Source organism: Mus caroli, unplaced genomic scaffold, assembly GCF_978045245.1.
Source record: "Mus caroli unplaced genomic scaffold, Mus_caroli_1 scaffold_13, whole genome shotgun sequence".
Lineage (NCBI taxonomy): Eukaryota > Metazoa > Chordata > Mammalia > Rodentia > Muridae > Mus > Mus caroli.
This window is the reverse complement of record NW_028227268.1, coordinates 35,405,999-35,424,320: the sequence shown is the minus strand read 5'-3', so window position 1 is coordinate 35,424,320 and position 18,322 is coordinate 35,405,999. Positions and strand designations below refer to the sequence as shown.

Here is an 18,322-nt window from a genome sequence, read left to right as displayed (position 1 = left end):
TTTTAAAGAGTTCTTTAGGATGGGAGTGTACCCCTGTGGTTAGAGCACTTGCTAAGGAGCCTTAGGTTACATCTCTAGCACCATGAAACGAAACAAAACAAACAAATCCATTGTGGAATTGATTCTCTCCATCCACCTTTCTATGGGATCCAGGAATTAAACTCAGGCCCACCAGGCTTATTAAGTGATCATCTTTATCTGCTGAACCCTCTCACCAGCCCCCATGTCTTTTATGCTATATTTGTTAGTTTTGTTTGTTTTTTAAACCTCAAGATGTGTTGTGGTGGTACACAGCTTTGATCCTAGCATTCCAGAGGCAGACGCAGGTGGAACTCTGTAAATAAGGAGTTTCAAGCCAGCCTAGCTAGACAGTGAGACCCCGTCTCAAAATAACAAAACAACATGAACTCTGGAAGCATATGATAAACAGTAGTTTAATAAAATCATATAATGTGCAGAGTATGTAAGTGCTTACATTAAAAAAGCATATACATTCTATGATAAAAATTAGTAGAAGTGGGAGTGGGTGGGTAGGGGAGTCGGGGGAGGGTGAGGGTATGGGGGACTTTTGGGATAGCATTTGAAATGTAAATAAAGAAAATACCTAATAAAAAATAAATTAAAAAATAGTAAACATTTAAAGTAGGGTGCATTTTAATACTGATACAATAGCAATAGCAGCTTTATAAAAAAAATTTTTTTAAAGATTTATTTATTTATTGTATGTAAGTACACTGTAGCTATCTTCAGATATACCAGAAGAGGGCATCAGTTCTCATTACAGATGGTTGTAAGCCACCATGTGGTATCTGGGATTTGAACTCAGGACCTTTGGAAGAGCAGTCAGTGTTCTTAACTGCTGAACTATCTCTCCAGTCCCTATAACTGTTTTACCTGTAAGATTTCTATTTTTTTGAGGCAGGTTCTTAACAAGTTGCCCAGGCTTCCCTCCACCTCAGTTTTCCAAGTAACTGGGACAACTGGCAAAAGCCACCATGCCCATCCTAGGTTTTTTTTTTTTTTTTTTTTTTTTTTTTTTTTTTTTTTTTTTTTTTTAACAAGCCTTTTATGCCAGAAGAATGATCAAATGTATACAATATATAGTGGTTCATTACCATTGTAAACATTATAGCTGCCCATAAAATGACATTCTGCTACAAACCCTTACTTTATTTTCAGTGATCATTTCCCTTATTTTTAAATAATATCAAACTAGTTAGCATATTCAAAACTCTTTGCTGGATTTGGTGGTGCTTGCCTTAGTGCTAGCATGCAGTAAGTGGGGGGATGAAGAGGTAATTTCAAGGTTGCCCATGGCTAAACAGCTCCTGGACAGAGTGGGCTCCATGAAAACCTGTCTCAAACCACAAAGAACGTATCTTCTAGCTGGTTCTAGATGTATCTCTTCTATATTATAAACATTCATGTGGAGCTTATAAACAAAACTGCCTCTTAGGTACTAAACACTGTCCCTAGGACCACTTCCAGTCTGATGACTTTCCAACACCACCATTTGGCATCTCAAAGCACTATCATTCAATAGAAATAATGGGATTTCTGGAAATACACCTCTATGCTCTGTCTCTTTCCTACCATTGTGCAATAACAGCATCAGAGGAGATACTGGGGCTGGGAGTATGGCTCAGATCACTTGCAAGAAGCACTTGCCAGGGTGCTCAAAGCCCCGAGGCTCCTCTGCACTGGAAAGGAAAGACAGCTACTTCTGCACCTTGAGTGACACTCACTTTAATGGAAATGATCCATCTACTCCCCTTAGAACATATGTGATGGCTTCCTGGCTGAAGCTACATAGTGTTCAGTGCCAAAAAGACATGTAGTAAACCATGGGATTCCAGAAATAAATTGCAATTTTTCAGGAATGGACAAACAAGGTAGCTAGGTAAAATATAAGGTTCTCAGTTAAGTGTGAATTTCAGAGAATAAGACATATATACATAGGTATGATGAATGATCAGTTAGTTTTGTCGTCACTGTGATGAAATAGCTGAGAAAAGGGAGGGTTCCTTTGGCTTATAGTTGTACCACACAATCCGTTGTGGAAGGGAAGGGATCAAGAGCTGCATCCACAGCTCAGGGTAGTCTATCCCTGAGAGTAGGTTATCCCATCTCAATTAACCCAATCAAGATGGAAAGCCATCTTCCAGATAATTATAGATAACATAACGAATATAACTGATATTAACCATCACATGAATGAGTGTGTGTAGGCGTACGTTTGTGTGTTAGTACTGGGGTTTGAACCTAGGGCCATGAACATTCGAGAGAAGCGCTATATTCCTGAACTCCTGCAAAGAATTAAATGTAGTTTTTAAATGTAAGTGCGCCTCATTCAATATTAAGGAGATATTTCTACTAGTTAAGCACATTCTTGGCCTTGCGTTCTATGTAATACTCAAATATTTGTTGTTTAGTAGGGCAGATTTATTCTTAAAGCTTTTTTTGTGTGTTTTATCTGAAATTCAAATTTAAATAGAGTACCTTATACTGTCATTTGCTAAGTCTGACAGCTTTAGACTAGCAAGCCTGAAGTCTAGTGGGAGCTACATCATTGCCAGAATATGCAGGCTGGTAAGGAGCCAAGCGGGGACCAGGCTTCCTGATAAAACTGCCACAGACCACAGAGGATCCTTGACAAGGCATTCTGGAAAATAGAGAGTTCATGCTGAAACCATGAAGAATTTGACTGCTGGAACATGGACAGCAGATATAATAGCAAGCACTAAAGGCTGAAGGTATACTTCAAGGTGTATGTACTTAGCATGTGTGAAGCCCTGGGTTCAGCGCAAAAGAGAGGAAGCAGAGGGACGAGAAGAAGGAAGAAGAAGAAGAAGAAGAGAAGGAGGAAGAAAAAGAAGAAAGAAGACTCAGACTATGTTCTTAATGTCATATCTTCCATTATATAACAAATTATTTATACCGTTAGTATTTCCTAACATATATATTAATTTTATGTGTTGAAGGGGCACATATCATAGTTCTTTTCTTCTCTCCATTTGGGTCCTGGGTATAGAACTTGAGTCACTAGGCTTGGTGGCAAGTGTCTTTATCCTTTGAGCCATATTGCCAGTCCCTATGGAATTAAATTTGAACAGCTACTGTAACCTAAATTGGGTAATTTCTGGATAAACATTAGTTTGCAGACTGAATTTTTTCATCTGGTCCCCTTACCATCATGAACGCCAGAAAATATCTAAATGTTTTTATGCTACACTATGTGTAGGCTCCAGACATACTCTGAGTCTCTCAGAAGAATTACACTCATAGTTACACATATTTTAGTACATTAACATTTGGGCGGTTGGTCTTTCATTGTATGTTTCACTCCCGGGAGTCAGGCCGAGTTGCTCTCAGTTTTGCTCGTCAAAGCTGCTTGTAGAAAGTGGCAGAGATTGAGTGGGGCTTTGAGGATGAGCCAGCTGTAAGAAAGAAAGTCATAGTTACAACGTGAATGGTGTGCCCGTGGCCAACACAGGGCTTCAAACTCATCGACAAAGTCGTGCTGCTTTGTGCAGGGCAGCTTTGCATTCCGAGCTGCCTTCCCAGCCTTCCTGATACAAACGGAAGCTAATTGGCCTCTTGTCCCTGGTCTTCCTCCTTCTGCCCGAGATGGGAATATAAGTCTACAGGAAGAACTGCCACGGTGCACCACGAGGATAAAAGCCATATATTAAGGATGGAAGAGAGCATGACATGGTGGTTGATGTCTGGAATCCGGCTCTTGACAGGCTGAGGCTGGACTGCTACAAGAAAGAAAGAAAGAAAGAAAGAAAGAAAGGAAGAAAGGAAGGAAGAAAGAGAAAGAAAGAAAGAAAGAAAGAAAACAAAACTGAATTCCAGTAGCTAAAGATTTTGCTCAAAGTTGAATGCCTGCCAAGCAATTTTAAAGTCCTAGGTTTGGTCCTCAGCCTAAAAACAAACAAACAAACAAACAAACAAACAAACAAGAACAATTAATTCATTGTAGACCAGCCTCAGTTACATGGCTACTTAAGACTCTTGGTGTGTGGGAGTACATTTATAAAGATATATATATATATAAATGAATTAGTATTTTGACTGAGCCCTCTATGGTCTAATCCGTCCCCTGTGGCTGGGTGCACACTTGCTTTACAGTTAATGGAAGCGTAGGAGCTGAATGGGAAATGTTGCTAACATTTTTTTTTTTTTTTTTTTTTGAGACAGGGTTTCTCTGTGAGACCCTGGCTGTCCTGGAACTCACTCTGTAGACCAGGCTGGTCTCAAACTCAGGTTATCCACCTGCCTCTACCTCCCAAGTGCTGGGATTAAAGGTGTGCGCCATCACGCCTGACCTCTTTAACAATTTTTACTACATATCTTCCTACTAAGTGGGTTTGGGGTTTTTGTTGTTGTTATATTGGTGCCTGTTTCCACGATTCCCAGCACATTGCACAGTTATGGGGTAAGGCAAGGGTAGCAGGGTCCCAGGCTAATAGAGAAAGGAAGTGCCTAAGGCCTCTGTGAGTCGCCTCCCTTTATTTCATGCTTCTGCTCCATGGGAAGAAGGAACTACAGTGTTCAAAGCCACAAGTCCAGCAAACCCAAGTCCCAGCATTCCGGCAGAGGAGGCAGAAGATGGCTTTGAGTCACAGATTCAGCAATACAGGAGATCAGGAAGATGACTAGGCAAACTGGTGTGGAAAAGATGCTGTTCAAATGGCTCACCTAAGCAGGCGACAATGACAAAGATGTCCAACCTTTCCCTGTTAGTGCACAGCACAGCCTGACTCCCAACTCATCCTCATCTATGGCCTCCATCAAACTCTCTAGAGACAGCCTTGCTGTCATTTGTCAGCTTGTTTTACAGGCCATTGGGCCCCTCAGAGTGGGACACTTAAACATGCTGTTCTTTTGTTGCCTTGGACATTCTCTTCTCTGACATTTATGGTAGGATAACCATCTCTCTGTTACTTCCTATTCATTCTTTAAATGTCTCTGCCAGAACCATCATATAAGGAAATATTCTGGGCTAGGCCATCTAGTCTAGATCATATCCTGTTATGGGCTTCAACAAACCCCTTATTCCTTTCCTTAATAGTACTTACTATGGAATGAGACAATAAGGGATTCTTTGATTCACTTCTATATTTTCCACTGGACTGAAAGGTTTAAGACAGCAGATCTGGAGCTGGAGAGATGGCTCAATGGTTAAGAATACTGACTACCTGATACAGCTGTCTCCTGAGAGGCTCTTCCAGATCCTGACCAACACAGATTCGATGCTGGCAGCCAACCATCGGACTGAGCACAGGGACCTCAATGGAGGAGTTAGGGGAAGGACTGAAGGTGCTGAAGGGGCCTTATGTGGCATCCATGGGAGGAGAGACCCTTGGTCCTGTGAAGGCTTGATGCCCCAGTATAGAGGAATGCCAGGGTGGTGAGGCAGGAGTGGGTGGGTGGCTGGGGGAACACTCTCATAGAAATAGGGGGAAGGGGGATGAGATAGGGGGTTTCGGGTGGAGGGTGGGGGAACCAGGAAAGTGGATAACATTTGAAATGTAAATAAATAAAATATCCAAGTTAAAAAAAAAAAAAAAAGAACACTGGCTGCTCTTCTAGAGGTCCTGAATTCAATTCCTAGCAACCACAATGTGGCTCACAATTATCTATAATGGGATCTGATGCCCTCTTCTGGTGTGTAAGCATACATGCAGACAGAGTACTCATACATTAAAAAAAATACATACGCCTTTAATCCCAGCACTGGGGAGGCAGAGGCAGGTGGATTTCTGAGTTTGAGGCCAGCCTGGTCTACAAAGTGAGTTCCAGGACAGCCAAGGCTATACAGAGAAACCCCGTCTCAAACAACAACAACAACAACAACAACAACAAAACCAAAAAAACAAAAAGACAAGCAGATCTGTGTCTGCCTTTGTTAACCATTCTAATCCTGGTATTCTAGTACAGTGTTCTCTAAAGGAAATTAAATCATCAAACACTCATTAGCAAAGGGGAAATGTAAAAACGGTGTTTTTATTCTCTTCATAGAATTTGATAATACCAAATAACTAAAGCATTTGCAAAGCAGACAGAATGAAAACTTATCACTCTCTGATTTGTTTGCTGTCTTTTTTGCTTGCCTTTGTAGTGCTGGAAGCTGAACAGAGGACATCCTGCATGCTAGGTGGAGAAGGGCTTTATCACTGAGCTCCAGGCTCTTTTGTCTTCTTAATTTGAGACAGCAACTCACCGTTGGGGTTCAGGAGTTGCCACACAGGCCATGCAAACACTGGTCCCACTAAGCAAGAATAGTTTATTGAATGCACACCCAAGACTGAATGATCAGGACCACAAAAAAATGACTTGGGCGCCTAACTGTGATAAGAGTTTGTTCTTAGGGCAGGCTTTTTACAGGAAAAACCAAGTTCAGAAGAGAAACCCTGAAGAAGTTCAGAAGACGTTGTGACTAACCAGACAAAGTAAAGTGGGGTAAGAGGGGTGGTGGACAGCACTGTAAGACAGCAGAGCATAAGTAATACAACCTGAGGGTTAGGACCTTTTAGGAGAATTTTCCACTGTCAGATATGGATATTTACTGTGGGAAGCAGAGTCTGAGAGCAAAATGGAGACCGATTACAAAATGGCCACATTTATGTTAAAAGGAGCAGGCCTCAACACTCAGTAAGCTACACAGCAAGCCTTCAAGATAATCTGTAGTCTCTTCCTGTCTCAGCCTCTCAGGTATGTTAAGTGTGTACTAACAAGACAGGCTTTTTTGTTTGTATTTTGAAGCTCCTAGCTGAAATCAGGGACTCAGTATATATCCCAGGTTGGCCTTCAAGTGGTGATCCTCCTGCCTCTACCTTCCAAGTACTAGGATGGAAGGTGTGTACTGCCTGGCTTGATTTATTATTATCAATTAAATTTTTTTTCTTTTGTTTTCAAGACAGGGTTTCTTTATGTAGTCCTAGCTGTCCTAGAACTCACTCTGTAGACCAGGCTGGTGTTGAACTCAGATTTCTGCTTTCCTCTGCCTCCCAAGTGCTGGGATAAAAGGTATGTGTCACCACTGCCCAGCTATGTTTAATTTCTTTCTCTCTTTCTCTCTCTCTTTCTTTCTTTCTTTCTTTCTTTCTTTCTTTCTTTCTTTCTTTCTTTCTTTCTTCCTTCCTTCCTTCCTTCCTTCCTTCCTTCCTTCCTTCCTTCCTTATATCTAAGTACACTGTAGCTGTCTTCAGATGCACCAGAAGAGGGTGTCAGATCTTATTACGGATGGTTGTGAGCCACCATGCGGTTGCTGGGATTTGAACTCAGGACCTCTGGAAGAGCAGTCAATGATCTTAACCATTGAGCCATCTCTCCAGCCCTATGTTTAATTTCTTTTCTTTTTTCTTTTTTTTGGTTTTTCGAGACAGGGTTTCTCTGCATAGCCCTGGTTGTCCAAGAACTCACTTTGTAGACCAAGCTGGCCTCGAACTCAGAAATCCACCAGTCTCTGACTCCCGAGTGCTGGGATTAAAGGCATGTGCTACCATGCCCGGCCTATGTTTAATTTCTAAACTACGTGAATGTACTCATGAGTACTCCAGAGGCCAGAACTGTCAGATGCCCTAGGAGTCAGAGTCACAAATGATTGGGAACTGCCTTCTATGGATGCTGGGACTCCAACTCACAGTACGCACTCTTAACTGCCATACACTCTCCAGCCCCTGTTAGTATTAATTATTGTTACTAAGAGAGCTACATGATGACTCACACTTTTAATCCCTGAACTTGAGAGGCAGAGGCAGGTGGAACTCAATGAGTTTGAGGCCAGCCTGGTCTACAGAGTGAATTACAGTACAGCCAAGGCTACATAGAGAAACCCTGTCTTGAAAAACCAAGAGAGAGTGAGAGAGCGAAGAGAGCAAGAGAGCGAGAGAGTGAGAGCTACTTTCTTAAAGTAGTGGATCATACCTACTATCCTAAAAGCTGACCCAGGAAGACTATGAGCTAGAATCAAGTACCTTTGATTCTAAATAAATTAGCTTATTCTCCCTCCCTCTTTTCCTCCCTGCAGTGCCTGGCATTCTGGGCCCTCATGCATGCCAGGCTACACTCTCAGCACTAATAGAAATTATTTTTCAGGCTAATGAACCAGAGGACTTAGGATTGGATTTTCGGTTTTCCAACACAGACTTACCTGAAACTTTCTCCTTAAGGCCCGAGTCATGACAGGAGTGAGTCCAGTTCCTGTATCCATGTTTTCTTTATTGTTCAGAGGGGTCCCACCCGGGCTCCTGTGAAGAAGAACAGAGCTGGGTTTTATTTTTTATTCCCACGTTCCCAAGTGACTTGGGAAGCACGGGGGTGTGGGGTGTGGGGGGGGGAGAGGTGTCTTACCTTTCTACCTGGACTTTTCTCAGCAGCTTCCGGAGGTCCATTTGGCTTTTCCCAGGAGTGCTGAGAATAAAGACATAAACATTAAACCTTCCAGACCTCACCACTTCTAAACCAGGTCAATTTTATAGTCTTTTTTTTTTTTCTTCCTACATTAAGAAAACAATAGATTGGGTGGTGTCAGCCCATGCCTTTAATCCCAGCACTTAGGAGGTACAGACAGGTAGATCTCTATGAGTTCAAGGCCAGTCTGGTCTACAGAGTAAGTTCCAGGGCAGCCAGAGCTACACAGAGAAACCCTGTCTCGAAACAAAACAAAACAAAAACAAAACAACAATAATAATGATGATGGTGACAATAATAATATAATAAAATAATAATAATAATACAAGAAAATAGCAGCAGATGCAGCTTAAGATCATATACCATATAGCCATTCTTTCTTCTACCCATGTAGCTCAGGCTGTTCTGGAATTCACTATATAGACCAGACTGGCTTAGCACTCGGTCACCACCTGCCTCTGACTCCCAAGTGCTGGAATCAAAGGTGTTTAGAGTTTATTTCAGCATATTGTTTAAGGAGGGGTGCACGCAGAGCATTGTGGTACGTGTTTTTAATGCTATTACTCAGGAGGCAGAGGCAGGTGAATCTCTGAGTTCAAAGCCAGCCTGGTCTAGGGCTACATAATGAGATCCTGTCTTAAAGTGAAAGGAAAAAAGTAATCAGACTCAGTCCATCCTGAAGGAAAGGACTGATAGGCCACTGGTGCACAGACTAGCATAAGGGATCTGGTTACACTGTACCCAAAGTCAGGAGGCAGATGAATGAAATTTAAAAATAAAAAGTAGTCAGGCAGCGGTGGTGCAGGCCTTTAATCCCAGCACTTGGGAGGCAGAGGCAGGCGGATTTCTGAGTTCCAGGCCAGCCTGGTCTACAGAGTGAGTTCCAGAATAGCCAGGGCTACACAGAGAAACCCTGTCTCAAAACACCCGCCCCCTAAAAGAAAAAGTTAAAAATAGGCCAATAAGGGTTCAGTGGTTAAGAGCACTGACTGCTCTTCCAGAGGTCCTGAGTTCAATTCCCAGCAATCACATGGTGGCTCTCCACCATCTGTAATAGGATCTGATGCCCTCTTCTGGTGTGTCTGAAGAGACTCACAGTGTACTCACACACATAAAATAAATAAAAATTAAAAAAACAAAAACAAAAAAAAAGGCCAGAAAAGGGCTGGCCTCACGGTGAGCGGTTTCAGTGGATAAGGACCCCTTGCTCTGTGAGCCTGATGGCCAGTGTTTGATCTCTCAGAATCCATGTGGCCGTGAGAAGAGAGAACCAACTCCACAAAGCTGTCTTGTGACATCCATACAAGGGCAGTGGCTTGTGTACATTCTCCCCAACCCCCAACATACACACACAACAATAAATTACATTTAATTTTTTAAGAAAATCGCATTTTAAGTAGCAGTAGAGAACAATGTGTAATTCCTTACTTACATTAAGACATTTTTAATTCGAGGTGCTGACACCCTGGAGTTAGGTTTCAGAGTAACACGTTGTAGATCAGAGACAGTAACTAGTGGAGTACGTTCCTCTGGTGGTGATGGTACAAGCTTTAATTACAAAATAAGACATTAAAGATACATATTAAAACACCATTCTAACGTAAACACACCAAAACAGCAAATATTTTGAAAACCAGAGTGTTAGTTTTCTATGATTCAACTCAATTTTTATTTCTAAGGTTCAAAGGCTCTCTTTCATCCTCCCCCTTTCTCTCAGGTTTTACTAGCTAAGATGCCATTGGTTAGATCAGGTTGGCCTGATACTTACTATGATGTGGCCTTGAATTCAAACAAATCCTCATGGCTCAGTCTAAGTGCTAAGATTACAGGTGTGAAGCGAGACAGAAGCCAGGCAGTGGTGGCACGCGCCTTTAATCCCAGCATGTGGGAGGCAGAGGCAGGCGGATTTCTGTGAGTTCAAGGCCAGCCTGGTCTACAGAGTGAGTTCTAGGATAGCCAGGGCTATACCCTGTATGAAAGTAAATAAATAATGTAAGGTGGAAAGCAATAGAGTGAGACACCCTAAATTAACCTCTGACCTCCACTCATGCCTTCACAAACACACAAATATGACACATATGCAAAACATCCCAAAAGGAAGCAGGCTCTATGTAGGCTCACTGACGTCTTACCTTCTTTCTTTCGTCAACACTCTGTGTCTTTTTTAATTTCACAGTGAGTAGATCTTTAACTGTTATATGCATGGGTCCATCTTTCTTTAATGGTTCAACCTTAAAATACATGAAATTGGGACCAGGACATCTAGTGAGATTCAAATCCAAGTCTACTTTGTAACGACTCAAGATTGGAAAGTTAACTTGCTATTGTTATTTATTTTATTTTTTCCTTCTCCTTTACCATAATTTTTGGGACAGGGTATTGTTATGTAGTCCTGCCTGTCCTAGTACTCCATGTGTAGCTTAAACTGGCCTCAAACTCATGGTCATCCTCTTGCCTCCGCTTCCAAGTGCTGGGATTATAGCAATGCACCACTGTACCCATCTAAAGTTAACCCTTTCCCCCCGCTTTTTTTTTTCTTTGTTTAAGATTTATTTATTTTATGTATGTGAATATACTGTAGCTGTCTTCAGACATGCCAGAAGAGCCACCGTGTGGTTGCTGGGAATTGAACTCAGCACCTCTTGAAGAGCTCTTAACCACAGAGCTATCTCTCCAGCCCCTAAAGTTAATTCTTATATAACCTTAGGGATTAATCACATTTTGTCTGAGCAAGTAAGAATGATGGGTGTGGATGGGTGTGGGTGTGTGGGGTGGTGCCAGAGTACCTTAAAATGTTCTTATTTGGAGTGGAGAGATGGCTCAGTGGTTAGGAACACTTACAGAAGACCTGAGTTCTGTCTCCAGTACCCATGACTCACTCCAGTTCCAGGGGATCCAGCACCTTCTTCTGACCTTTTCATTCACCAAGCATGTACACGGTACACAGACATACACATCAGACAAAACATCCCTTCACAGAAGACAAAATATTTTAAATTTAAAAAAGTGTTTCTGTATTTTAATATATATGAATGTTTGGACTGTACGTATGTCTGGTACCCTTGGAGACTACAAGGGATGTCAGATCTCCTGGAACTGGAGTTATAGATAGTTGTGCCCTACAAAGTTGGTGCTAGGAACCAAACCAAACCCTAGCAAGTGCTCTTAACTGCTGAGCCATTTTTCCAGCCCCTCCACACACCAGAACTTTCTTTTCTTTTTTCTTTGTAGTTTTGTTCTCAGACTAGGTTCAAATACAAAATATAGCCATAAACTCACCATATATCCAAGGATGACCTTGAACTCTTGGTCCTCCTACTTCTGAACTGCTAGGCTTAGATATGTGTTCTAGAGTTGGGACTAAACCTTTCAAAATACACAATAAGTGGAGCAAGGAATGTATACATCACACACACACGTATATGTATGTATTAGTATGTGTTTATATGTGTGTATGTATGTATATAAGGTGGACTATAGTCCAAACTCCCCTAGAAGCTGAAGGAAAAGATCACAAGTTAGAGGCCAGCCTGTGCTACATACTGAGTTCTAAGCCTGTCTTGGTTATATATAAAGATCCTGTTTCAAAGAACAAACAAACCAAAAATTGCCAACAACATAAACCTAAAATAAAACAAAGGAAGGAAACCCAATAATTACATTGGTGTGGTGACATATGCCCATAATGCCACCTTCTCAAAGGCTAAGCGGGATTGCTTGAGCCTACTAGTTCAAGGCCAACTTGGGCAACACAATGAGACTACATCTAAAAACAAAAACAAGCCCCCCCCCCCCCCCCACCAAACCCAACAAAAACTTATAACTAAAATCAAATCAGAAAAAAATATAGCCTTTGGTCCAGCTTTAAAAGGCCACTTGGCTTTTCTCCTGTATTACACTCTAACTAAGACATACTGTTTCTAATTATTTCTTACCTGAAGTGCTTTAGTGGTACCAGATTTTCTGAGCAGCAAAGGTGCTAAAGGTGCTGGAGGTGGAGGGAGAGGGGGAGGAGGGGGAGGAGGGGGAGGAGGGGGAGGAGGAAGAAGATGACTGGCTGGCTGTGGCTGTGTGGAAGAAAGCACGGTTTGGGATTCCTCAAGCGTCGTTGGAGCACAGGCAGGCACAGTTGTAAGTTTATCACTCGGGCAACACTTGTGACAACAGCTTGAACAGGATGAGTTTTCTGAGATGCTCTGGAATATACCATATTTGAAAAATGGACAATAGATTAATTGGGTGATGGATAGATTTGTTTTTGTTTTTTTCTTTTTTCAGACAGTGTTTCATACTATAGTTTAGGCTGGCCTTAAACTAAGGCAAACTATTTCCTTAGCCTTGCTGGTGTTAGGATTACAGGGATATAGACTACTTCTGACAATAACAAATTTGCTTCAACAGTTCTAATGTTTATTGGGCTACAGAGAAGGCTAGGCAGTTATAAGCTTGCAGCTCTTGCAGAGTCTCCTTCTCTAGCTCACAGTGGACCAGAACTCACTCTGTGATTTAGGCTGGGCAATCCTTATGTCTCTGGCATGCCCTCCCTCTCCTAATGAAAACTGTTGGCACTGGGAGCAGGGGGTTCTTGGCGTCCTAGCTTCTTTTGCTGCTCATTGCTGTGCTGAGAATTGAACATCTGACATTTTAGGCAAACAGTCTGTCACTGAGCTACACTCCCAGGCTCATGAATGCTACATTTGCACACATTTGCTCACTCATCCCACTTCAGTATTTATTATTTGCAACTCTCCCTTCCCTCACATTAGAGATTGAATTTAAGAGTCCACACGCCAGGCAAATGTTTTACCATTAAATTATATGCTCAGGGCTGGGTGTGGTGGCGCACGCCTTTAATCCCAGGAGGCAGAGGCAGGCAGATTTCTGAGTTCAAGGCCAGCCTGGTCTACAGAGTGAGTTCCAGGACAGCCAGGGCTACACAGAGAAACACTGTCTCGAAAAACCAAAAAAAAAAAAAAATTATATGCTCAGTTAAAACATATTTTTTAAACAATTATTGATTTATTTTATGCATATGAATACACTGTATCTGTCTTCAGACATACCAGAAGAGGGTATCATATCCTATTACAGATGGTTGTGAGCCACCGTGTAGTTGCTGGGAATTGAACTCAGGATCTCTGGAAGAGCAGTCAGTGCTCTTAACAGCTGAGCCATTTCTCCAGGCCTAAAAATATTTTTTGTGAGGCAGGCTCTCACATCTCCCAGGCTAGCCTCAACCTCCCAGGCTAGCCTCAACCTCCCAGGCTAGCCTCAACCTCGTTCTGTGGCTGAGGATGGTCTTCCCTTCCAGTCCTTCAGCCTTTGCCTGCTATGTGCTATGCTTATGGTATGTACCATCATGGCTGCTTATGTAGTTCCAGGGCCTCCTGTGTGCTGACTGAGTACTCTACCAACTGAGCCCATCCTTAGCTACTTCCTGCTGAAAATAAAACAAACAAACAAAAAAGTTTTAACGAGTTACTCATTTTATGTTATATATACACGTATGTGTGCCTGTCTGTTTGAAATGTGCAGTGTGTGTGTGTAGGTGCCTGCAGAGGTCAGAAGAGGGAGTCTGACTCCCTGGTACTAGGGTTACAAGCAGTAAGGAGACACCGACACTGGTGCTGTGAACTAACCCTGGGTTCTCAGCAAGAGCAGCACGTACTCTTAACCACAGGGTCACTTCCTCCCCATAGCACACAAAGGCGTCGGCCTTAGCTTATCCTCTTCTCAAGAGTGTAAGAAGCATCTATTTCCCAAACCTTTTAGGGTTTTTGGTTGTTTTGTCAATCTGATTAAGTTCAGTGTTGCCCACTGAATTTCCTTTTATAGTTCTATTCTATTTCATTTTATTTATAATTCCTTTTTATACTTTTATTTTGTTTGTGTGGCCAAGACCATTACTTTTTCCAAATGTACATTTAAAAATAGATTTAAATTTTAATTATGTGGATGTGTGTCTATGTGCACTCAAGGAGGCCAGAGAGGTTGGACCCCTTGAAGCAGGCATTACAGGCGTGTGTAAGACCCCCATTAGAGGTGCTAGGGAGCAAGCCTGCTCCTCTGCAGGAACAGCACATACACTCTCTTGACTGGGCAGCCATCCCTCCAGTACCCCGTTACAGTCTTGTCTTTTCCTTTTGCAAAGGAACCCTTCTTGCCTGATACTTAAGGTAATACCCACATTCATATCCAGTGTATCTTCCTACTGCAATAGCCTTTTCAGATAAAATCTCCCGACTTGTTTGGTGATACCAACCTTCAGGTTTTCTTGGAGCTTGCACAGTTCCCTTTTCAAAACACACAGTTGTTGTTTTAGACTGTGAAGTTCTCTGTGGTATACTCGGGATGGGAAGAGGGCATCTTTCAATACTTCTAAACTCTGGAATGCATAAATAAACAAGCCAGAGTCCAATGAGCAGCATGATGAAGCAAGTGGTGTCACATATGTCTTACATAAGCAAAGACAGGTGTAATCACACAAATTAATCTTATCCACCCGAGCCTTGGGAGTATATCAAGGCTAGGAACCATAAAAGAACACAAATACTAATTTTGGCAGAACAAAAACAAAAACTATATTACTGAGAACAGGTTTATGAACCCTATACCTGGGCTACACAGGTCTGACAGCAACTGTATATGCACCATGCTCTATTTGTCCAAAGGTTTATTGCATCTTTGATGTTAGGAAATCTGAAGTTCCAAGATGGTCTTAGCCAGTTTCTGCTTTGGGGAATATCTGCTGCAGAAGTAACCACTCTGTGGAAGAAACATCAAACAAAACAAATAAAAAATCGTAGCCAGGCGTGGTGGCGCACACCTTTAATCCCAGCACTCGGGAGGCAGAGGCAGGCAGATCTCTGAGTTCGAGGTCAGCCTGGTCTACAGAGTGAGTTCCAGGACAGCCAGGGCTACACAGAGAAACCCTATCTTATAAACCAATAAATAAATAAATAAATAAAAATTGTAGATCTTGGCTGGGCATGGTAGTGTACACTCAGAAAGCAGAGGCAGGAGGATGGATATAAGTTCAAGGCAAGCTTGTTCTATATAGTGACTTCCAGGCCAGTCAGAACAATATAGTAAGATCCTGTCTCAAAAAAGAAAGGATGTCCCTGCTTCCAAGTCACACTATAAAATCAGGTGGATCTCTGTGTGTTCTAGGTTGACGAAGGCTATAGAGTGAGACTCTGTCCCCCAAAAAGCCAAAATACACTATCCCCAACCCCAGGTCAGAGTGACAACTTCTAATTAAGTAATTAATAGGCTTTATTTATTTTAAATTAATTAATTTGGGGGCTGGGGAGTGAGGCTAAGGGTGTATGCTAAGCATACATTCTTGCAGTGAGCTGTATCTCCTATCACAAATAGCTTGCTAATAGTGTGACTCAGGACCACTCAGGCTGTGACTGACTGAATGGCTTCCTTGTTTTGCTTTTTCTTTCTATTGAGATAGGGTCTCACTGTGTTGTTCTGACTGTCCTGGAACTGACTGTGTGGACCAAGGTTGCCTTGAACTTACAGCAGTCCTCTCCCCCGTGTCTCCTGAGTGCTGGGATCACATGTGTGTGCTAAACATAGCTTATTTATTTATTTATTTATTTACTTACTTATTTACTATTGGATTAAAAAAAATATGTGTCTGTGTGCTGCGTCTGTGTGAGTGTGTGCTGTGTGTGAGAGCCTGCAGAGGCGAGGCGAGGGAAGATTTTCTGCAGCCAGAGTTGTATGAGGTTGTGAGCCCTGGCTATCCCGAATCTTACCTTGCAGACCAGGCTGGCCTTGAACTCACAGAAATCCACCCACTTCTGCTTCCTGAGTGCTGGGATTAAAGGCATGTGCCACCATAGCCCGGCTCTAGTTTTACTTTTTGAGACAGGGTCTCATGTATCCTATGATGATTTTGTTAAACATGATATAGGATCATAGATGTGGGCTACAAAGCCCGATTTTACTTTTTTTTTTTAAAGACAGGTTTCTCTGTATAGCCCTGGCTGTCCTGAAACTCACTCTATAGACCAGGCTGGCCTCGAACTCAGAAATCCGCCTGCCTCTGCCTCCTGAGTGCTGGTATTAAAGGCGTGCGCCATCACGCCCGGCCTCTGATTTTACTTTTAATTTCTTATCCTTCATGTGTGATAACCCTGAGTTTAATCCCTTGCATACCAAAAATAAAGTAAGCTGAATAAGGTGGTACATACCAAACACCCAGAGGAGAAACAGGGGAGGGTTTAAAGCAGGATGATTTCTAAAAGTTCAAGGCCAGTTTGGGTTACAGACAGTTCCAGGGTTGCCAGGACTGGAGATAGAAGATAGAAAGAGTCAAAGGGAACCAACAAATAAGAAGCTACCCTCAAGAACTAAAGAGAGTGGAGAGGGAGTTACAACACCGGGTGCACAAAGCATGTTAGTAGGAATACCAGCACCCTACAATTCCTGGGGCTCAGCCTTCCTTCCTATGATACATTCAACTTCCGAGTTTCAGAACAGATGGCCAACCTGACCAGAACGAAGGCTTTATCAAGCTCTGTGCCCCTCTCTCATCAGGTAGTTGCTATAATTATTCAGCAAAATTCAACTCAAAAGGGGAAGTAGGTAGGTACTTTGGGTTTGAATAGAACTCTTTCTGATTTTTACTTCATTGGAACACATTTTTAAAGAAAAGTTTGTGTGTGTGTGTGTGTGTGTGTGTGTATGTGCATGTGTGTATGTCTGCAGACACTTGAGGAGCCCAGAAGAAGGTATCAGATCCTCTAGAGTGGAGTTACAGGCAATTATGAGCTGCCCCATATGGGTGCTGGGAATTCAAAGTATTTTAGGCAAGAGCAGTCTGTGAACCACTGAGCCATCTCTGCAGTCCTCGTTTGAACTCTTGTGCTATGTGAAATTCAGGATGTCTGGTTAAAAATCTAACTTACTTATTTTTGATTCAGCTTCATAGTTCATGTAGGCTTTGAATTAGCTGTGTAAATTGAGGATAACCTTGAATTTTTGATCATCCTGTTAACCTACAGAATGTCAACCTAGCCGGGCGTGGTGGCACACGCCTTTAATCCCAGCACTCTGACCCGGATTTAATCCCCGCACGCCGCCCAGAGGCAGGCGAATTTCTGAGTTCGAGGCCATCCTGGTGTACAGAGTGAGGGCTATACAGAGAACCTCCCCCCCCCCCCCCCCCGACCCGCCGCCGCCACCACCAAAAAAAAAAAAAAGATTTATGTGGAGGACAAAATTCAAATTGGACTGCATGTTGTATATTATCCCTGGCTGACAGGGGTGAGATCGAATCATTCCTGTCTTCCCCATCACACTTTACCTTTCCGGTGCAGGGAGGGGAGGGGAAGGTGTCAATAATTTAGGAGAGACCATAGAGGCTTCTTTCTTCTTAAACATTCGTTTGGCTTTGGCTTTTAGCTTTCTTCTTCGCTGTTTGTACTTGGGCATGATTTCTGTAGAGAAAAATTTGAAGTTGAAAAAAATGTATTTTATGTAGATGGATGCCTTGCCTGCTTGTGTGTCTGTCTTCGTCCCATTTGCATGCCTGAGCAGGCCAGAAGAGGGCTTCATATCCACTGAAACTGGAGCTACAGCTGATTGTGAGCTGCCATGTGGGTGCTGGGAATTGAACTCAAGTCCACTAGAAGTGCAGCCAGTGCTCCTAACTACAGAGCCATTTCCTTAGTTCCTGAAATGAATGTTCTCTTAGATAATAATGTATACACATAGAAAATGTATAAAACTTCAGTATATAGTTCAATGATTTATGATATAGAAATTTTATACATCCCTGAATATATCATCTTGGTTGTTTTATGCTTATTTCCAGGATTTTCCTTTTTCTCCAACCTTGGTTAAGATTTAAATTGTAGTTCTGGGCATGGTGGTAGAGACCTGC

The 18,322-nt window shown here is 42.3% G+C and overlaps 1 protein-coding gene across 2 annotated transcripts; it reads right to left on the bottom strand.

The window, feature by feature from the left end:
• Positions 1–3,028: 3,028 nt before the first annotated feature.
• On the bottom strand, positions 3,029–17,871 carry Prr11 (proline rich 11). Of its 2 annotated transcripts, none has more exons than XM_085829248.1 (9): positions 17,744–17,871; positions 15,036–15,186; positions 14,684–14,806; positions 12,357–12,617; positions 10,554–10,652; positions 9,854–9,969; positions 8,362–8,421; positions 8,162–8,258; positions 3,029–3,437 (listed from the first exon to the last, which is right to left on the bottom strand). In XM_085829248.1, the coding sequence occupies exons 1-9, from the start codon at positions 17,869–17,871 to the stop codon at positions 3,369–3,371; spliced, it is 1,104 nt and encodes a 367-aa protein (XP_085685374.1). In that variant the 3' UTR covers positions 3,029–3,368. The 2 variants fall into 2 exon arrangements, with proteins under 2 accessions (XP_085685374.1, XP_085685375.1); XM_085829249.1 differs by having other exon boundaries at positions 9,854–9,977; positions 10,556–10,652.
• Positions 17,872–18,322: the final 451 nt, after the last annotated feature.